Below are 23,329 nucleotides of genomic sequence, written 5' to 3'. Positions count from 1 at the left end.
TCATCTGAATAATGCTTTGCAATTGCTTTTTCTGAACTTATTAAAACTTAGTAACCCATTTTACCTGTTATTATAAGTTGTCTCTAAAAGACATGACATCAGTGGTATTTTACTGAATTTTCCACTATCTTATGTTTGCTTCTTGTGATTGAGCGTCAGATAATGTACAAAATGTTTTCATCTACTCTTGCAAATAAGTATCTAGTTCACATGGATTGAGCTGTTCCCTCTAACAGGACATATAATTAAAAAGTCTGTCACTTGACTGGCAGTTTTTTCATCCTAAATTTGATACTCCATTATTATTCAATGAAAAATTTTGTTTTTGTTATGTAGTGCCACTGAGTTACTGGATAGTTGAATAAATATATTTTAGACTCTGTTAATATACAATTTAAAATATTACTTAGCTCAAAAAATGCTCACTTACCATCACTCTGCTAGCGTTATTTGTATGGGTTATATTCACGCTATGGCTAATTATAACTAATGCTTAGTTGCTTGCTTTTATGATTACAAATATGCTTCGTACACAACTAATAAACCTGATCTCTGAAGATTTCCACATGGAAACTGATATATGTGACCATGACGCATTTGTAGCAACAGTGATTATGAGAGTATGAAGAACAACTAAAACAAGTAAAAAAACGTGTGTTCAACAAACAAGGTAAAGAGGTAGTAGTGTCACATAACAATAAGGAATTCGAAACATTTAGAGCTGGAGAGGAGCATGTAGAAGAACTGTGGTCAGGTTTAGAAGAACAGTTGACCATGCACTTGATAAATATGTACTTAGTCAAACAGTTCATGATGTGAAGGACTATTCATGATACACAGTCACTCTAAGGAAACTTCTGAAGAAGCAGAGACTACTGCATAATAGGTTTAAAACAAAGCATGAAGCTTTAGATAGGGAGATGCTGAATGAAAAGCATTTGGCTGGAGCCTTCAGCAACTATCGTGGCAGAATGTTTTTGAAGGATATCTTGCATAACCCAAAGAAATTCTGGTCATAGGTACAGTGGCTCAAAAGTTAGTGTTCTCACGCTCGTGGAGGAAACTGGAACTAAGATTGGTGGCAACAAAACAAAAGTAGAAATGCTGAATCCCGTTTTCAAACATTCCCCTGCAAAAGTAAATGCAGAGTATTGCTTGAACATAATACTTGCTACATAAGTGAAATAGATATTAGTATCAGGGGAGTTTTCCAGCCTGCTTGATGTCACATATAAGATCTTCTCTAGAATTATCTTACAAGAACTCAGGAACAACTCGACCAAGAACTTGGAGAATATCAAGGAGCATTCTGTCCTGAAAGAAGCTGTCCAGATCAAATTATCAGCCTTAGGTGGATCATGAAACATCAAAGAGTGAGAAACAAGAGGTTGGTCACCACTTTTGTTGACTAAAAGAAAGCATATGACAGTATCCATCATGAGTCATTACTTAAAATCCTCGCTGAATTTGGATTGCAACTAAAACTCATTAGTCTTATTAGACTCACCCTTAAGAATACTAAATCAAAAGTTAAAGTCAGGGGGAAACTATCTGAATCATTTGAAATCCGGACAGGACTTCGACAGGGGGATGGCCTCTCACCACTACTATTTAACTGTGCACTGGAGAAAGTCCCACCAGAGTGGAATAAGAAATGTCAACCAAACATCAAGATTGGCAGAAATATCAAACTCAGTTACCTGGCCTTTGCTGATGATCTAGCGCTGCTTGCAAATAGTGTGGAAAAGGCTAAACACTAAATTGAAGAACTTGAAAAAATAGCAGCAAAAGTTGGACTTTGGATCTCGTTTGAAAAGACAGAAATGATGCCATCTTTCAAGGTTGAAGCTCCAGCCATTACAGTGAATGATAACAAACAAATTAAAATTGTAATTAAATTCAAATATCTTGGGGAGGTTATAAGTTTGAATTAAAACGAGAAAATGTCAGTAGAAAGCAGAACAACTAAACTGAAACAAGCGCCACACATCACCTGGCCAACATACAAGAAGAAATGTCTCTCGATAAATGCAAAACTCAAGACACTGCCACTCTGCTATTAAACCTGAAGCAACCTATGCTAGTGAAACACTGTTGAAGATGAACACCAAATCAACCACAGACAAACTACAGAAGGCAGACAGAAGAATCCTTAGAACAATTATAAACAAAAAATACCAAGTAGAGGGACAGTGGTGACTATTACCTAATGAAGTTGTATATCAAGAAACTGAGTCAATAATTGATACAATGTGGAAAAGGAGGGTTGCTTTTTTCCGCCACATTTCCAGACTACCAGGAACCAGGCTACTGAAACAACTGTTCACCTTCTTTTGGAAGTAAGACCGAGAACAACTGGTTCAAAGAAGTCCAAGGTGATTTAGATGAGTTAAGCTTGACAATGCAACAAATTGAAGGCAGAGAAGAAAAGAAGATCCTGATACACAGTGACATGAGATTTAAACTAAAGACATTTGCATGCAAAAAATATACCATAACAGAGGAAAAGGGCAGCCATGTCATAAAGGATGAAAAAGTTTTGGGAGCAGAAGAGGAAAGCCAAATCTACACCTAGTATTAAGACTTAAATGTATATGGATTGAATAAAGTGCTCCAATGTGGGCATAAAATATGTAAATAACATCAGTGGAGTTTAAAAACAGTTGAAATTGTTAATATTGAACAACACTCCAGGGCCCAGTGGGATCCCTATCAGATTCTATACCAATTTTATGGCTGATTAGTCACTCTTTTAATCATAATCTACTGTATGTCCCTCACATAGAGAACACTGCCCATCAGTTGCAAGAAGGCACAGGCCACACCTGTCCACAAGAAGGGTATAAGAAGTGATCCACAAAACTTCTGTTCAGTACTGTGACACCCATTTGTTGTAGAATCTTCCAATATATTCTGAGCTCAAATATAATGAGATATCCCAAACAGAATGACCTCCTCCATGCCAACCAGCATGAATTCTGGAAACATCAGTCATGTGAAATTCAGCTTGCACTCTTTTCACTTAATATCCTGAAAATCATGGGTCAAGGCAGTCAGGTAGATGCAATATTTTTAGATTTCCAAAAAGCATTTGACTCAGTACCAACTTATGTTGCATATCAAAAGCATGGATGCATGAGATATCAATTAAAATTTGTGACTGGACTGAGCATTCTTGGGAAGGAGGATGCATCATGTAATTTTGTATAGAGGGTGATTGACACAAGGAAAAGTGACATTGAGTGTACTCCAGGGAAGTTTGGTGTGATCCTTACTTCTCATGTTGTCTGTTGATGACCTTGCAAACAATACTAATGGTAACCTCAGACATTTAGCAGAAGATGCATTTATCACCAATGAAGTACCGTCTGAAAAAAGCTGCACAGTCAGTCAGATCTTGATAAGATTTCAAAGTGATGAAATGATGATATCTTGCTTTAAGTATTCATAAATGCAAAACTGTTCACTTTCACAAAATGAAAAAATATGGTATCATATGACTACAGTATCAGTGAGTCACAGTTGGGGTCAATCAGCTTGTACAAATAACTGGGTAGGGACATAACATGGAACAATCACATAGGACAAAGGTAAAGCAGGTAAGCAACTTTGGTTACTGGGGAAATGCAATCAGTTTACTAAGGAGGTTGCTTACAAATCCTTTGTGTGACTCATCATAGAATATTGATAAGCACAGAAGGGCAGCACAAATGGTCGTTTTTTTACCCATGAGAGAATATCACAGAGATTCTGAAGAAAGTGAATTGGTGAACACCTGAAGATAGATGAAAACTGTCCAGAGAAAACCTGCTAACAAAGGTTCAAGAACTGCTTTAAATAATGAATCTAGGAATATAGCACAACCCCCTGTGTAGGGATCATAAGGACAAGCTTATATTAATTTCAGTGCACACAGAAGCTCATAAACATTCTCCCCATACTCTATATGTGAATGGAACAGTAAAATGACCTAATAACTGGTACAATGGGAAGTACCTTCTGTTACACACTTCATTGTGGTTTGACTAGTATGGAAGCCGATGTACATATAGGCTACTTCTCTCTACATATTATAGTCACAAACATTTTCAGTAATTTAGTAATTATGACATGCTATACATCAATAAAAAATGCTTGTCTGTTTGCAGAGTTAGTTGCTTATAGAACTGACCAAATAATTGCTTATGTGCTCAACTGCATATCATTCAGCACATACTACTGCATAAAATCTTTTTTCTTCAGGTGCTGGTGGTGGCTGGAGAAATCACACAGATACAGGAAACCCCTTCACTGGAAGGTCATTGATCCACGGTGGCCGTGGTGGTCGTGGATGTTCTCATGTTTATATTAATGAAGGATCAGGTGGTTTTGGAGGAGGTGGCAGTGGCTGTCGTGCTGGAGGTGGTGGTGGTGGCTTTGCAGGTGTGCTCCATGAACTCAAAAATAGCAAACTTCGTTCTGTTCCAAATTGTGTAGATTATTTACGGTGGCATTTATTAGATGCTTACTTTTCATTTTTGAAACACATCCAATTTCAAATTTTCTTAAAGATTCCATATTCAAATTTAGGAAAATTAATATGCATTGTATATTTAAGATATTATGTGGAAGAGATGTAGATAAACAAGACTGACCTTTTAGCTATGTTTTCGGGCAATGTCCTTCCTTAGCACCAGTAACAGGTACATAGTATGCAAGAATATGGGTGAGCCTATGCTCACACACACACACACACACACAACCACATTAAGCTACATTTTCATGCAACTACAGTTTGGCTAGCGCAAGGGATTATGTTGGCATTGCAGTATGAATATTGTTACTAGACAACTGTTTATTGCTCATTCTCATCAGATCCATAATAAATACTGTACAGGTAAAGTTTTGTTTCAACTAATACCATTCTGCCATGAAATAAATCACTTTTATTCATTTCAAAAATGTTACTGTCCACGAACTATTGCCTCACAGATGCTGCTTGTCATGCTGATACAAACTTTCATCTCCAAACTGTTACTCTATTGTGTGCAGTACACAGTGCTGTAAAATGTGTTCATATCCTTCTGCATTTAGCATTTTCTTGGATGCAACAAGGGTAGCACAACCTAACCTTGAGAAATATCCCACAGTGTAACACCACCTCCTCTGTACTTCACTGTTGGTACCACATATAATGACAGGTAATGTCTGACAGACATTCACCAAACACAAATCTTCCTGTCAGGTTTCCACAGGGTATAGCATGTTTTATCACTGCAAATCAATCATTTTCAGTCACTCCACTGTGCCCTGGTGTCACTCTTAGCACTGACTACAGAAATGTGTGGCTTAGAAATGTTTTTCTGACTTTATTAAATGCCAGTTTACATTCAGTGACTCAGTTACACAGTTTTTACTTTTACTCATTTCTTCTTGTTTCAAACAAGCCTAATTTGTACCAGGCTTGTTCAAATGTGGTGCTTTGATCTTTGCCCATTACTGCCACATCCTCTGCCGATGTAACGCCTCCCTTTCTTCTGTCCAGGGTGTACCTTTCCTTCAAGGCTTTTCCTAAAATCCTCAGACTTCCTTCAGGATACGTCTCACAGACTTTCTGTTCTGGAGATCAGTTATTCTCAGTTCTTTAATGTCATTTTCAGTTTCTGTCAGCCAAGTGGTGTGAACCTTCTTGTTTTGTCAGAAGGTGTCCAGATGGTTGTTCAATGTGTTGGAGGCGCTCTTGCAACATTGCTATAGAAAGCTACCCTTCTTTTTCTTGCACAGTCAGAGATCCTCTTGATGTTTGTAGAACTCTGAGATATGTCACCTTCTGAATTCCCCATGTTCTCCTACTGGGCCTAGGATCTTCCTGAGGATTCTCCTCTCTCTGACTTCCAGTTTCTCCATCAGACCTCTCTGGTTCATTGAAAGACATTCCATGGCATACAGGGTTTCTGGTTGTATGACTGATGTGTATTCCAACTTGATGACTCTCATGGATAATGAAGTTTTTTCTGATAAGTTTGGTTCAATCAATTTGCTAAGATACTCAAAGTTCTCAGTCCTTTTGATGTTTCCCTGGTGTTGTAACATCTCTCTATTAGCTTCTTTGATCTTGGTGAAGAGCTCTGTTTTCTCCAGCGACACTTGAAGACCCAGTTTGGCTGCCTGTTTTCTGAGGCAGCTTACCTGCATTGTTGCCATTTGAAGAGAATCATCAGTCAGTGCCATGTCATCTGCAAAAGCCATGCTATCTATAATCAGTCCTTCGTTCTTATGGCCCAGGTAGACACCACTCTAAAAACCCAACTTGGTTAGTCCCTTGTGCCATTCTCTCACAACCTTGTCAAGGACACAGTTGAAGAGAAGTGGGAAGGGTCCATCCCCTTGTCTCACTCCAGTTTTTACCATGAAGCTTTCTGAGATCTCACCTCTAAATTTGAATCAAGGTTTCTAGAATGAGTCTGTGCATTTTATTGTCTTCTAGTTTCTAGAGTACGTTTTTAAGCATTTCTCTATCAATGGAGTCATAGGTATTCCTGAAATCAACAGAGGTGAAGGCCATCTTGCGGTTTCTCATCTTGTAGTATTTGTGTGTGTGTTAACTGGGGGCCTAAAATGATGGAGAGGCTCCATCCCTGCCACAGACATAATGGTCCACAACCCCACGATGACTAGCGCAGTACACTTCACTCCTCTGCTGCCTCACATTGAACCACTCTTCCAGGGTTATTGTGTGGTTCAGCCCCCAGTGGACCCTCCAGGGAATGTCTCACACCAGATGAGTGTAACCCCTATGTTTGCATGGTAGAGTAATGATGGTGTACATGTATGTGGAGAACTTGTTTGTGCAGTAATCGGCGACATAGTGTAGCTGAGGCACAATAAGGGGAACCAGCCCGCATTTGCTGAGGCAGATGAAAAACTGCCTAAAAACCATCCACAGACTGGCTGGCTCACCGGAGCTGACACAAGTCCGCCGGGCAGATTCATGCCAGGGACCAGGCACTACTTCCCATTCCGGAAAGCCAAGCATTAGACCACACAACTAACCAGGCTGTGTGTTAGTACAGTTTTAAGGTTGAGGATCTGTTCAGCACAGGATCAGGCCTCCTTAAAGCCTCCCTGATATTCTCCCAGCTGACTATCCAGTAGATCTTCTGCTCTTGTCAGTAATGTCTTGGGGGGAATCCTGTATGTTACTGGGACAAGGGAAATTTCACAGTAGTTCTTCAGATCAGTAAAATCTCCCTTTTTGTGAAGCAGATGAATCAGAGCCATATTCCAATCAGATCGTAATTTCACTGTTTCGCAGATGCCCTGGATGATCTCGGTGAGCTTTCCCACGACATTGCTTCCAGCACATTTCCAGAGTTCAGCAACAACAGAGTCCCCTTCAGCTGCCTTATTACTCTTTAGAAATTGAATGATTTGTCCAACTTTTTCCACTGAAGGAGGCATTGAGTACAGGTTTGGTGCAGTTTGTTTGTAGTCAGTCTCTCTGCTGGGTGGATCACAGTTGAGTAGATTTTTAAAGTACTGAGCTAAGAGGTGGCAGTTGTCCTTGTCGTTAAAAACCAGTTTGCCTTGCGAGTCTCTGAAGTAGAGACTTGGCAGATTGTATTTTCTGAGTGTCTGCCTGAAGGTTCTGTATAAATGTCTGAAGTTATTCTTAGTGAAGATCTCTTTGATTTGGGCTAGATGGTTTTGTGAGAAGGTCCGTTTTGTTCCTCGAATTATCTTAGCTGTAAGCCTTCTTTGTTCCAAAAAGTTCTCCCAATTTTTTTTTGGTTTTCTTACAATTATACTTCCCCCAGAGTGTCTGTCTTCGGGTTGTTGCATTGTCACAGTCTTCATTCCACCATGGATGCTTGCTTCTTCTCGTGAGGGGGGTGAGTTTGTTGGCCGTCTGCACAATAGTATCCTTCAGTTGGTCCCAGCTGTTGAAATCTGTACTTTTCAGTCTCTGGCTTACTTCTTGTCTGTTCTTTAGTTGCTCTACGTCAAATCTCACCATCCTGGAAGTTGTGTGTGCCGTAGTGTTTCTCAGCTGGAGTCTTATTTTGATCTTTGAGAGATATGGTCTGAGTCCAGATTGGCACTTCTTAATACCTTCAGGTTTTGTATTTCCTTTTGAGATTTTCTTGAAATGGCCACATAATCTGCCTGGAATTCGCCCAAGTTGGTGTTAGGTGACATCCAAGTCTTCTGCTTCCTAGGCAGGTGTTTCATGACCAACCTATACTTTTTCTCTCTTCCCAGTTGGGCATTGAAGTCACCAAGCAGTATGATGGTGTGTGTCTCTGGAACAGTAGAGAGAATATCTTCTAATCTTCCCAGAATTTGTCAGTTCTGTCTGGATTATGTCTGTTGTCCTGGTTGGTTTGGGCATGTACGTTGACTATGTTGTAGCCCTTGTTAGTGCATTTGAGGGAGAGGAAGGTGAAGTCAATCACTGAATCCAGTATCTTGTGACTGATTATAAATCTGTACCTAAGTGGGGTACGTTGTTCGTTACCTGCTGACCCACTTTTTCTTTGAGGTTCTGTACCCTTGGGACTTGAAGGCACTATCATCTATGAATTTGGTTTCCTGTACTGCTGTCAGTACTATGTTGTGTTGTGTTAGTGAATCAGTCAGATGTTTCAGTTTACCCACTTTGACCAGTGAATTGTGAAGAAGCTTTACCCTCTTGATCCGAGTTTATATGTGGTGATTTCAGGATGCTCCGACTCATCCTCAAAGCATGTTGATGTGGACTCCCCAGAATCTGAAGGTCTACCAACATCACCTTGGGTGACAGTGGATTGGTTATCACCTGGGGTAGTGCTTTCAGCAAAATTTTCCTGCATGCACAGTTGAAGATTATTCTTCATGGGACAATGGTGAGCCACTGACCAAGATACTACCCAAGTTGTTAGCTTGAGAGGCTTATTATTTGGGGTTGTCACCCTTAGACAGGTTGCCTTCACTATGGCTAAGGAGCTCTGTCCACCCCTCTCTTTACTTATGACAAGGGATGGTAGGAAAAAGGGCAAGGAAGGGACAGGATGATGATAGGAAAATGTGGACAGATAGGCCACTGTGGAACACATTTTGTCTGGCTCCTACCCTTCAGCCTGTCTGGCTTGTGTGACCCTTCTGGTCACTAAACCAGATCCAGAGGATGCAGACCTCCTCATCAACACTGACAGTGCTTTGTTAAGGTGGTGTCTCCTGAACACATTATATATATATTCTCATTTCATTATATGTATTCTGCTCTGGATGTTTCATTACTGAATTTATAATAACATTTGGGCTTGCACATTTATACAGAAAAAAATCCCAATCCAGACAGAGATGGCAGAAGTGAGAGCACAGTTAAATGTTTTTTATTGTCCTGCTTGTATAAAAATGACATAGACAAGATGTACACACCATGGGACAACCAGAATATCCGGGAAGAACCCAGAATTTTTTTCATCTGGGAGAAAACCAGGAAAAACCCAGGGATTTTTTGGAATTCCAGGAAGTTTTCTTTGTTTTAGTTTTCAGTTAAATTTTTATATTTTTATTACCTTGCCTGGTAAAAACTGGAACCCTGACAAAGTATATTACTGTATCCCACTGCTGCAGAATAATACTGCAGCAATAAAACATAGACAAGTGGGGAGGGGGGGGGGGGGGGGGGGGGGGGGAATAAATAAAACTTCAGTTGCAAAGGAAATGTGACTTTTTACAACAACAAAACACCGTGCACAAACAAGCGTCTGCCAACAGCAAAATGTGTCAAAGCCATTAGGGCGAAGACTATGCAATATTTTGTAACAAGAAACTGTTTCTGACATGACATCACAACTGTTTACATTTGGTTCGTTTGAGCAGTTGCCAGTGGGCTCAGACACACTCATGTTTGAGTGTGAGCTATGAACAGCACCTTCTCCCACTTCTGGCTATTTCAAGTGTGGCTGTTTGCTGCATGAGCAGTAGCAGCAAGCAGCTAGATGCTAACTAGAAAAAATTTTCTGGCATGCCCAAGCTGCCAGATTCGCGCATGTGCAGAGCAGTCTGAATTATTGTGGGGAGGGTGAATAGTGGCATATAGATGGATGAGCAAATAATGGAAACTGATTAATAATTGCTGCTTGAATAATTAAAAAAATTAATTGGAAAGAATAATTGAAAGAAATTGGAAGGTATGCATATCCTGGGTGAACTTTAACTGATACTAATATCAACAGACCTTCAGTGTCAATACATTTAAGATCGGTACTCATTGTTTAAGTTACATACTTCTTCACATTAGTTCCATTGTGCGCAGTGCTGATTATGATGATGCTGATACAGGATTGCACCTCTGCTGTTTGCGCAAATTCCTCTTGTCCGCTTCAAACCTCGTAATGCAGGATTCTCAGTGCAGGCAAAATGGTGAACAGACAGGTATAATTGATGTAAACATATGAATTTACTTGGCCTTCCTAATAACTTTTATAACACATTTTAATATACATTTGGAATACACATTTTTAAACAGTACTGGTACAACAGAGCTAGTCATATGTCCACCTGCTACCACTTATAGAAACAAACAGGTGAAGATACTGGAATTAATCAATTGAAGAGCACCTCTTCTCTTTTTTGTATCAAAAATTGTCTTTGCCACAAAACAATTTGTTATTTTACCATTGGCTTTATATACATATAACTTACAAGTATAAAAAGAATGAAGAAAGAAAAAAAAATGTGATTCATCAATTCATCATAACTGCCCCCCACTGTGCACTGATGTCACAGTGAGGTGCACAGCGTCTGACCTTATTTCTCTTTTTGAGAGTTGATAACCCTGGCCAGTATGGGTATAGCCTTTATTTTCAGCCATTGGAGTTATTCTGTATGGTTATCCATTTATATGGGCACGTCAGCTTCTTTTAACACATACATACATAAGTTTTCTTTCCTAACAAAGTGCTTACTGTGACTGCATAGTCCCATTGTTGTCATTTAACATCTGTACAGTGTTTAGCTTGCAAGGCATGCATGTGCAGTGCAACATCCGTTGTTGTCCCAGCTTGCTCTTATACTTTTGGTACAAAGCCAGAGTGTCCATATCATGCATTTACAGTTGCTTTCACTGTACAAATTCCAAAGCTCATGTTCAGTGGTGTGATCCTTTGAGAAATCTTTGATGCAGTGACAACTGGTTTCCATATCAGTGGCCTGAGGAATTTATTTCACCTCGCCGCTCTCACTTATTCAGTGGGGACACCAGCTGTACATCCAACATCCATCGACAAGATAAGTTTCTTGCCACTTTTACTATGTTGTCTAGCACAGAAAATTCATGTTACACGAAGTATTGCCATCCTTAGTTTATCACATGCGTGCCCACAAATATCACATGCACACTTAACACTTTGCAGCCAGGTTTCATATGTTCTTGCACTTTGTTTTTGTGCGTCTTTCATATAGTAGCATTACATAAAGTTTCCATAGTGTCCTTTCCACATACTATGCACATGGCATAAAAAAATACAAATAGAATTACAAAATACACTTATCCTATTCATTTTCTGACAAGCTGTTATCATCACTAATATACATTTTAGTCTGTTTTTCGTTTTGTTAAAAGTACATTTTGTTAAATACAATTTTTTTACTTTGTTTGATTCCAATTATACAAATACACATTTTACTCTCGTTTGGTTATACAGTCTTCATATAAAATTCATACAATAATAGATTCTGTTTTCCATTATGGCGTAAATTGACATACATTTCATTTCAGTTGAAATGAGTTCTTGTTGGAGCACATTTATCAGTTCCAAAGAATTAAAGAAGTAAATAATAGTCGTTACAATAGATACTATGTACCGCTCAGATAACTATGCATGGCCTCACCTCTCTAGCATTCTCTAGGAAGGATCTACACACTGCAGGGTTGAGGAAAAGGCATTTATGTGCTCAGTTATGTCTCGTTACTAGACTTAACTGTGATCCAAAGAACAAAATAGTTTGTTGTTTATAAACACAACTCAAATCTGACAATACCAATCGTATCAAATACTTTTTCAGTGTTTAAAAATGCAGCTCAATATTTACTTGTTATGTTCATTGTATAAAGAATAACCATTGTATATACTGAGGTATACAGAATTGTATCATCAATACGACTTGTTGCATATAATGAGTGTAAAACAGTGTTTACATAAGTAACAAGTGTGCATAAGTATTTCAGTGTAAATCAGGTGTTGGACTCTTTCTTGGATAGTTGACACTCACAGTAGTTAGGTTTTGACCCTTTGATTATTTGGTAGTGCTCAACCTTAGTTCAGCATCATGATATGTGATGTACTGCAAATGTTTTCTTCTTCACATACTTTCACACATCACAGTCACACATATCATAAACTTATAACTATATATTTATCTTGCGGTGTGGTCCTTTCTTATTTTTATATGGTGCCTAACACTCTACAAGCATTTATCTTTCTTCACTTTAGGACATGTTGATGCATCATTCCCTGGAGGAAGAAAACCTAATACTAACTTAAAACAAAGTCTTCATAGATAAGTGCAGAGTGGCTCGATGGCTACTAATACCATTTTCATATATTCAACCATGTATTCATTCACTTCAGTGTGCAGTCAAGCTATTACAAAACTTATTTAATGTCATGTGTGCATCTCTACTTGCCTTATAAATCTGAAAGATAAATTGTATTATAGGGGTGGTGTGATCTCTTATTCAGTTTGCCACTTATACTGTACTTGCTTGTTTACCTGCAGCAAGACTTTTCTGGTCAATGAAGTATAATTAGTGCATGCACTTTCAATACCTAAATTTGTAAATATTGTACAGACAGTAAACTCCCATTCATCCGAAATGATCGTGACTGTGACCAGTTCAGATAATAAAAATTTCAGATAAACTGACATCCCCCTGTTTCCACGCGTGAAACACCCTGAATTGCATCAGTAATTCAAAATATGATTGTAAAATGTGCATAGGCTACGTAGAATGTTATTGATATGGTTGTCAATAAGCCTGCATGTTTTTGACTCAAAAAATTGTGTTGACACGTTAAAAGACTGCAAAAGCATGATTGAAAATGCAAAGTTTTTAAACGCTGAATAACAAAGCTCGTTTATTTTGCATTTTTACAGAAAAAGTCTGCCTTATTTGCCAGAAGGAAAAAAGGGAGTTTTAGTTTTATTACTTACTCTTTTGAATAAAAAATAAACTACTGTACAAAATTATAAAACAAATCTAGAGATTACTGAAAGGAACAAAAAGCTCGTCTAGAGGAACTTTAAAGTAAAAAAACAAAAAGGTTTTGAAGTTGTAGGATGCTTCATTAGAATTTATTTTTTGGTGAAAAAAAGTCTGTAATAGTTATTTGTTTATTGGCTTAAGAAACTTTTGTTGTTTGAATATATCTCCAACATTGAGAGCAAATGGTTTTGGGATAAGACACCTCCTCCTGTTGGCTGATGTACTCCAGGGCAGGTTGGATCATTTCGTAACCAACTGTGTGAGAAATATTTCACTCTGCTTCCTCATCAGAGACATATTCTTCTGACACTTTTTGATTGGTCACAATTTGGACAATTTCTTCCTCAGTCAAATCAAAAAACTCGTTTTCCATTCACTCTTCAATGTCTTCGAAGTTTGCATCTTCACAGCATGGTAGGTTCTCCAGTAAATTTACCAAAATTACATCATTTTCATCTATTTCTAGCAAGCCAGCTTGAGTTTCCTTGTTGCCTCCTTCTTCCCACCACTGATGAGTTGCCTTATGATCTAAGAGTTTTTACCAAGACCTTGCTTGTTTTCCTGTCGGCCTTTGTCCCACTTAAGTGTGTGGTCACACGTGTTCAATGGATTTGGCAGTGTTAGTTGCAGAGGATGGCCGGATGCCCTTCCTGCTGCCTCCCAGAAACCCCCAGGATGGAATTAGTGTATCCCAGCTGTCTGCGTTTAGTGTAAGCCATGAAATAGTGTGAATGTTTTCAAATGTCTGTGAGTAATGTAACTGAGGTGGAACATGGGGACCAGCCCGGTATTCACCTAGCAGGATGCGGAAAATAACCTAAAAACCACATACTGGCCCTCATCGTTAATCTGCCGGGCAGATTCGATCCGGGGCCGGCGCGCTTACTTGAGTCCAGGAAGCAGCACGTTAGCACTCTTGGCTACCCTGGCGGGTAGTTTTTACCAAGACTTCTTGGGAGAAATTGGAGGAATTAGATTCCAGGTGTCAGCAATTCATGGAATGACAAAACATCGATTTTTTAAGAGCTTGCACAAAATCTTCACCATCAATTGCACCGATTAAATATTCCAGCAGCTTGCATCTGTAATGTTTTTTCATCGCATCAAGGACACCTTGTTCCATTGTTTTACATAGAGACATGATGTTTGGTTGGAGAGACATGACTCTGATATCCCCATCTTGTAGATCATCTGGGTTAGGAAAAGTGTTGTCCACAAGAAGTAGCCCTTTTCGAGGAAGTCCATTTTCTTCCATATATTTTTCTACAGCTGGAACAAACTCTGCATGGAACCACTCTTTGAAGATGGCACCGTTCATCCATGCCTTAGACTGATTCGTGTCCCACAATGGCAAAGGTCTATCAGCTGGTTGCCATCAAAATGCTGTTGGTTTTTTGGATTTGCCAATTAAAGTAAGGCGCAGTTTATGACTGCCAGTGGCATTACTGCGTGCAAGAACAGTAACTCTTCTTTGCTTTTTTATATCTGTATGCAATTTTTTTTTTTTGTTTGTTTGGAGGTAAGGGTTTTTGTTGGCAACATTCTGTAATTCAACCTGGTTTCATCACAGTTTGAAGTTGATCGCCAGTATAAACTCCTTTGTTGATGATTGTGTGCAGTTTCTTTTTAAAATCAGCAATAGCTGCTTCATCCCCAGATAACGATTCACTGTTGATGGCAATTTCATGAATGCCATACCACTTCTTGAACCGATTCATCCAGCCATCACTTCCAAGCAATTCTTGCTCCTTTCCTTCTATCAGCTTGTAAAAAGTCATCGCTTTTGTACAAAGTAGAGGACCTGAAACTGGCACACCTTTGGCTCTTATTTGATCGTGCCACAAAAATAATGCCTCTCCTAACTGAGGACGTACACCTGTTCTCTCTCTCTCTCTCTTTCCCCCCCCCCCCCCCCCCCCCCCTCGAGATTTCACTGCGCTGCCTGACACTTGGATGGAACAAAATTTTTCAGTTTGTGATCGATTTGTCTTCCAGTCAGCAAATGTATTCCTACCGATGTTCAAATCCTCAGCAACTTTTGTGGGTGGCTCACTAGCATCAGTTCTCTGCAAAGTGCGAAGCCAGTAGTCTCGTTCAGTGTTTTTTTTACCGACACTCGATTGATTCTTTTATAGTTTTGGCTACTTTTATCTGTGCACGTTTTAAAGCATGTATTGCTAGTACAAAATGTTAAATTGAAAACACACAGACGAATGACTTGACAACACTCGAGATGCAGTAGACAAAGCTTTTGACTTTTGCACGCTCTCTCCTGCCCTACCCAAGCCCATGTTGCAACACAACTGTGCCTTGTATGTTCACTGTTACATTGGTAAATGCTCAGCTTCGTCTGATGTACCGACAACTGGTGGAAAGTGTTTGGCGCTGCACTCTCATTGTCGCAGACGAGTTGAAAATTGTCAAGTGTCAGACTAGCTAGCCAAAAGCGTAGCTGCACGATGCGTCAGACAGTGCCAGTGTGAGCTGCAAAAATTGGAAAAATTTGTTTGGATAAAGCGGATTTCGGATAAATGTGATTTGGATAAACGGGAGTTTACTGTATATAGATATAATGTATATACTAGTGTAACTTAAGTAAACATCTCATAGTTTAAGATCCGTTTCCATATATATAATCCCTTAGCTTATCTTTGTCTGTTTGTATTGTGTAGATAGTTGCAGTTGTAATATAGACTCTCCTTTAATTCTCTATTTTCCTGTTTATGCAATAGGCTTTACAAATGCTGGTGCAGGCTGTAGCTCATAGGGTTTGTTTGCTTTGGGTGCTCCAACACTCCCAGCTGGTGTGCACATGCTTGTGATTTGTTGAATAGCTCGCTCCCCAATGCCCTTGTGTTGCATCGCTCTGATACCACTTATGTCACGATGAGTTGTGCATTGCATTGTGTGCTACTGTGCGTTTCACACGTTCATTTATTTGTTTACAACTGGGCCACGCATGAGGCAAAAGATTAGAGTATCATCGTGTCTAGACACTTGAAAGTAAAATTCTTCCCTGTTACGTCCACTCACCTTTTTGTTTACACATTTGACATATAAGAAAAGCACAAACCAAAATTTTCCTTAACAACTGACAACATAAATTCTGGAATGTGATTTTCCAGTATTCTAAATCTAATATTATTATACATATATACAACTTAGAGGGTATACAGGTCTTCTTCCGTATATGAACATTCTCAAGTCTTTGTGTGGGTAAAGGCCCTTGTCTTTACACATGTTCATGTTTACCAATCTCTATGCTCCCGGGTAGGGGATTTTAGTAATTATGTATGGTCCGGTGTATAGTAGTTTCCACTTAGGGTTCAGTTTTCCAATTTTTGTGGATTTGGGACCTGTTCTAAGTAACACCTTTTGTCCTATATAAAATTGTGTTGTACATTTCAGCTTTTTGTCATAAATTCCTTTCCTATATTTAGCCCAGGTTTCAAGGTTGATTACTGCTTGTCGTATTTTATCATCCAGTGGTAATTCTAGTATTGGTATTTTGGGCAAATGTTTTTCCCACTTGTCTGCTTGTTTGCAACTGATTATCAGCTCATTTGGTGTAAATCTGGTTGATGTATGCGGAAAGTTGTTAACAACTTGTAAGAAGGGAGTGACATATTCAAGCCAAACAGTAATACTTGAAATTTGAAGTTCCTGCACCCACATACAAAGGTGGTATGCTTCTGACTTTCTTCATGTTTTTTTATTTGCATTATGGAATTTCTTACACTGTTTCTCTAAATTGTCTGGATGTGTTCGGATTGGTACAGTACTCTTATTAATGTTACGTGCATCGAGGACCAAGTGAACCTTGCCATCTGGCTTACTCACAGCCAAAATGGGACAACTGTAAGGGGACAATGATGATTGTATTATTCCCCATTCAAGCATCCTGTTAATCTCTTTTCTTACTGCTTCTCTCTTTGTACAAGGTATAGGGTATGAGATAGAACAAATAGTTTTGTGAGGATATGCTTCCATTTTGTACACAGAATCCTTAATGATACCTGGTCTTTTTTCAAATACATGTATATAAGCAATTATCAGTTCCCTAAGTTCCTCTTGCTGTTCTTGAGACAAGCACTTTGATTAACTTACCTTTGTGCTTATTGTATCGATGTTTACTTCTTCTGCTGCCAACTGTTAATTACTGTATGTGTGGACAAACATAACTATGGAATTTACCAATTGAACGTCAAAGTCATGAGTGACTTCAGTGTTATGTCTATTAGTGCTTCCCCTGATTAGGTCTATTACAAGTAATTAGTTATTAACAGTGAAATGACATTGGCCCTTTTGTATATCAATTTGTACTTGGTATGTCCTAAATGTATCCATACTGATTAAACAATCAACTATTAATTTCTCTACTATCAAAAAATTGCATTGTACAGAAAACTGTCCTAATTGTACGGGAATTAAGGCTTGTATTTTGACTCCTTTCAATTTATGACCAATGGCAGTTTGTACCTTGCAATTTAGCACTGGCAGTGTGGGTGCCCACATTTCTTCAGTTCTCGAAAGAATCCCTGTGACATCAAACTAGTCATAGCATCTGTGTCAAGCACCATGGGTACATCAAGGTCAAATATTTTGGCTTTAATAGTAGTTTGTACTGTCAAGTCTTTCTGTGTACCCTCATAACCTTGATACAGATCCTCTTTCACATCACTGCCATAATCGTACCTGATAAAGCAAGTGTCAATCAAGGTTGTGCCCCCACTCTCCTCCAAGATCACAGAACAGGGGCTTACCATAACCGCTTAAAGTTTTCCGGTGTTGCGGAGCATTGGTCTCTCGGTGAGGTATAACTTCTACGTTATGGGCTATTGGTGTTTGATTACATCAATGGGTATCCTGTGAGGCTCTCGACTGAGATTCTCTTAGCCTTTGCCCATTATTTGGCATATGTGCATTACTTTGCTGGCCAAACTCCACTGTCTGTGGATTATTCACCTGTCTAGTGTTGTTTTGGTTTGCCAAGCGATCGGCTGATTATTGCCGGTAGCTTGTGTCTGTACATATTGTACAGGCTGGCCATACACTACTTGCCCTTTGTAGATGATTTTGTTAAATTTTCGCCCATTTCTTTTATATCTGCCCTTGAATTTGAAGCTTTCTCCATTGCTGTTGTGATTATTGTTACCATTACCATAGTTTCTGTGTGGGGTAAGGTTGCTATCCATGTTCTACAATGAATCTGTTGTCTACTTGTTGGTCTGTAAATCTCTGTAGCACTATTTGCATATTAACAAGCTTGGGTTGTACTGGCCTCTCTTCATATATCAAATCTATTGAGTCTAGTACAGATAGAAAGTATTCAGTGTTGTGTTCTAGAATAGTAATGAGTTTTTCCCTAATGTGGGCAGGAAGATGGATCTTTAAAATTTTCAGCATGTCTACTTGGGCTATCGGGTTCATCCAGTATCTGGTTTTATACAAATATTTTTCAGAATAGCCCCTTAATCTTCCATGTTTGCTATTGAATGGAGCTGGGTTGAATATTTTACATCTGAGCCTCTCTTGTGCAGCCTCAGACCACAAAGGCTCTCTCAAACTGTTCACAGTAGTGGCATCGTTCCACCATGTCCATAGCCCATAGCAGAATGTCACCCTGTGTGTATACAACAACAAATCTAATTTTCTGGGCTTCAGTCCAGGTACGAGGTAAAACATTTTGAAATGCTCCGATAAAGACCATGGGGTTTGTTCTTTTCCCTTCAGAGGCAAATACCAGAAATTGTCGATGCCTAAGTAATCCCTCCTCTGCGAGCAATGTTGACAAACCAGCTGCGCTGTCAGTGACAGGTGTGTTTGTGTTCATGTGTGGTGTAGTGCATGGCAATTGCGCTTGCTCAACAGGTACAGATGCCGGCAAGTGTTGTTGCATTGTGCAACTTTCACTATTTGCCTTCGATGGGCTAGCACCATATTGTGGGTAACCTGTGAAAGTGTCTAACTTCTCAAAATCATAGGTTTGATTTCTGTCAAATGTTGTTTTGCAATCTCTGTAGTTTTAGCAATACTGCCCCTTAACATTTCCTCCACTTCCTTTAAACCTGAATCTATTATAGATAGAAGTTGACTTTCTTTCTCCTTTAGAGCTTCTTCTACAGTATCTACATCAATTTTGTGCTCTGACACTACCTTTTCAGCAAGGGTGCTGCCCTTATCCAGCGTCCCGGCTTCAGCTTTTTCAGTTATTTCCTTTATATCTATGCATATCTTATCTCACTGTTTTTTTGGCGGATTTTGACTGTAAAGTTAACAGGTCTAGTCTTAGACTTAACTTTTGTACTTCTGTATGTAAGTATTTGCTTATGTCTTGTAGCTCGCTGGCTGTATTCATCACATTTTACCAACCCATCTACTTGGGATTGCGTCTCCTGAATTTGAGAATTTGCTTCTCTAAGGTTTTGTAACTTACCTGCAAGTTGTTCCTGTTTATCATCTACATATGGTACTTTTTCCATTAATGTATTTATATTGGGATATGTCGATAATTATTTCTTGTTTTAGTTGTGTTTTAGTTGTTTAACAAGCTCTCAACTTCCTGTATAGATTGTCAGATAATTCAGTGCATAGAGTTTTGGTCACCTCACTGAACTGTTGACTAATACTATTCTTGTAATCGTTAAATGCCTGATTTTGTTGTGTAAGCTGTTGTCCTATATTTTCCTGATGTCTTGTGAACTTCTGTGTAAACTGTTGTGTTATTAGATGCATTAGTTGTGTCAAATTGTGTGGCTCACTAGTATCTACATTGCCTTTACAAACTGTTCCCTGCTCTTGCGTGCATGACGTCATTAGCAAATAATCAAAGGAAGTTTCGCTGTCATGAGCTTCAGTTTCACTATTTGAAGAAATGTTTCCCAGTGAGAACTGAGGAATTGTCTCATCAAGTGTCATAAAAGTTATCAGTTTTTGATAATGGGATGCCAGCATCGCTGTTTTGGCAGCTGCTGGCCAGTTTTTGAGTTGGCGCATTACCTTCAACTGTTGTCAAGCTCAGATTTCTGCCATCTTGGCATATTGCATTTTGTAATGAATTATCAACAGTGCCCATTTCCTTTGACTCCATTGCGAACAGTGTTTAACAAAATTATGAAAAAATTTTTTTCAAAAATGAAATTTTGTTTGCATCGATACTTTTCAACTAAAGTAGATTTATCTGCATATTCCCTAACAAACGTGATTATTATCTGACACAGTCTTATAGAATTTGATGACTTATCTTGCACTTTAATGATCACTTTATACAAATTTTCGTCGTTTCGGTAGAAATGCAATTTCCATAAAGCATATTAATTTGAAGGAAAAGAGATTATCTACTGTCAGAGAGATGGTGCCAACTGCGGCCATATAAACATACAGCATAGCAACTTCCTACCTTTATTGCTGAAACCAGCATTCCTGGCACATCTCGTTTGTAGTCAGAATTTAATTTTAATTTGTTCCTTCAATGCTTTTCTTATTCCCAATCTCACAAATGTGTTACAAATACAACAAAGGTTTCATTAGTTTCTTGTGACAATAAAATGAATCATTTATCTAAAAAAAAAATTTTTTTTTTTTAATCTGAACAATTGAAAGGCCTGTTTATATTCCACTCGGTGTTGTCCTGTCATGGTTGCCATTGATTACTGGCATATAGCTGGGTGAGCAAATGATGGAAACTGATTAATAATTGCTGCTTGAATAATTACAAAAAATTAATTGGAAAGTTTAATTGAAAGAAATTGGATGGTACACATATCCTGGGTGAGCTTTAACTAGTACTAATATCAACAGACCTTCAATACATTTAAGATCAATATTCATCATTTAAGTTATGTACTTCTTCACATTAGTTCAATTGTGCATAGTACTGTTATGATAATGCTGATACAGGATTGCCCATCCACTGCTGGCGCAAATTCCTCTTCTCTGCTTCGAACATGTTGATGTAGGCTTCTTGGCGCGGGCTAAATGATGAACAGACTGGTGTGATTGATGTAAATATATGAATAAATTGGCCTTCCTAATAACTTCTATAACACTTTTTAATATAGCAATATTATGAGAAGCAATGTTGGCACTTACCATATAGCAGAAGTGCTGAGTCACAGATAGTCACAACAAAAAGACTCTCACAAATATAGCATTTGGCAATTAAGGCCTTCGTCAACAATAGACAGACATACATGCACATGCGCCAACACACACACACACACGGCCGGCCGCTGGTGGCCGAGCGGTTCGAGGCGCTTCAGTCTGGAACCGCGCGACCGCTACAGTTGCAGGTTCGAACCCTGCCTCGTGCATGGATGTGTGTGATGTCCTTAGGTTAGTTAGGTTCAGTAGTTCCAAGTTCTATGGGACTGATGACCTGAGATGTTAAGTCCCATAGTGCTCAGAGCCATTTGAACCATTTTTGAACACACACACATACACTCAAGCAAACGCAACTCAGCCATGAAGGCCTTCGTCAACAACAGACAGACATAGGCACACGCGCACACACATGCACACACACACACACACACACACACACACACACACACACACACACACACACACACACAAATGCAACTCACACACATGACTGCAGTCTCAGAGTCTCAGGCAACTGAAACCACACCAGTGTGGTTTCAAATGCCTGATACTGTAGTCGTGTGCGTTTGTGTGTGTGTGTGTGTGTGTGTGTGTGTGTGTGTGTGTGTGTGTGCGTGTGTGTGTGTCTAGCTTCCATGTATAAAAAGAATGAAGAAAGAAAAAAAAGTAATAATATGATTCATCATACGGGGTGTAGTTTCCATGTGACCCTTGTTTGCATTTAGTAATTTTCTGTATCCTCTTCGTTTACAGCTCCCACATCAAATGAAAACAAAGTGGATTTCAGTGGCCAGGAGCTATCAAGTGAATTAAAATACAGTCACATAATTACAGAATGCTGAAATATAATTTTAGTTTGTTTTCTGATTTTATTTCCACATTTTTGGCAGTCGAGCGTTAATCACTGTTTAGAACAATGAAGTTATTTTTGTCGGTATGCTAAAGGAATTTGGCTTTTATTAATCTTTCCTGCTGAGGCGTTACATTTATTTGAAATGAAGTGTTTCATTTCACAGTATTGGTCAGTTCCAGCTGTTCGCTGAATTTCAAGTTCCATAATAAAGAACCAAACATAAGACAGTACAATACAGGTACTCCAAGGAAATTTATGTCCAGAAAACCACACCGAAAATCTTAATATCAGGATGGTGCCTACATCATTCTGAATCTGGACATATGAATGTGCACTTCAAGCCAGTTTATACATTTTCGTATGGCTTACGAAATTCTGATGCTCTTGGAGTATTCTCCGATCTCCTGCTTCTTTTATGACATAATGTAAGATCTCTTAATGCTTTATATGTACGAATGATCTTCCTACATGATTGTAGCTGCACATGCGCAGTAGTGCCTGTTTTATGGTGCTCTTTGGCAACTGCTGAAATGAAACTATTTCTAACAGGTCTCGGGAAAATATTGGGGATGGTGGTTTGAAAAGCATTACTTTCAAGTAATTTTCCTTTTACACAAGATGTATTATGTTACGTGTGAGAATTTGTGATGAATTTCTTAAATCACAGAGTGTTTGACTCATTTCAAGCCCAGATGACCAGGCATTTATGTCATTATTTTAAGTTTTACTGGCACAGCTGTGCATCTTAAAGTGTAACACATGTAAAGAAAGTGTGAAACTTTAGCTTCTCTTATAGCTCATTAATCTTTGAGACCAATGTTGTATGTGAAAGCTTAGCTTCTTGTGTAGCTACATTATGTATATTAATTTAAACCATTAAGTTTTGCTCTTTATGTGTTCACACTGCTTTAATGATGTTGCTATTTGCTGACTAAATCACATGTCCTATGCTCTGAATATCTACTGTCCTCAACTGGAAAGATCATGTGACTTGAGCTATGATTGGCTTACAAAAGAGCATCGCAGTTTCAATTTCAATGCTTTGGAAACCAATGTGCTATATTTGGGGGGGATTTGAATTTATACCTTTGTAATATAAAAATATCCAGCGTAAATTTTTTGCTTGGTTCATTTTGTAA

General features: G+C 38.8%; 1 protein-coding gene across 3 annotated transcripts in view; it reads left to right on the top strand.

The window, feature by feature from the left end:
• The window catches only part of LOC124607668 (leukocyte tyrosine kinase receptor), a 915,076-nt gene that overhangs the window by 617,805 nt on the left and 273,942 nt on the right, over positions 1–23,329 (top strand). For all 3 annotated transcript variants that reach the window (XM_047139925.1, XM_047139923.1, XM_047139924.1), the window contains exon 15: positions 4,243–4,422. In XM_047139925.1, the coding sequence (XP_046995881.1) occupies positions 4,243–4,422 (180 nt within the window). The remainder of the gene's footprint in view (positions 1–4,242; positions 4,423–23,329) is intronic.

Source organism: Schistocerca americana, chromosome 1 (genome assembly GCF_021461395.2).
Source record: "Schistocerca americana isolate TAMUIC-IGC-003095 chromosome 1, iqSchAmer2.1, whole genome shotgun sequence".
In the NCBI taxonomy this organism is placed as follows: domain Eukaryota; kingdom Metazoa; phylum Arthropoda; class Insecta; order Orthoptera; family Acrididae; genus Schistocerca; species Schistocerca americana.
The sequence above is the reverse complement of the archived record's forward strand: the minus strand, read 5'-3'. Positions and strand labels throughout refer to the sequence as shown.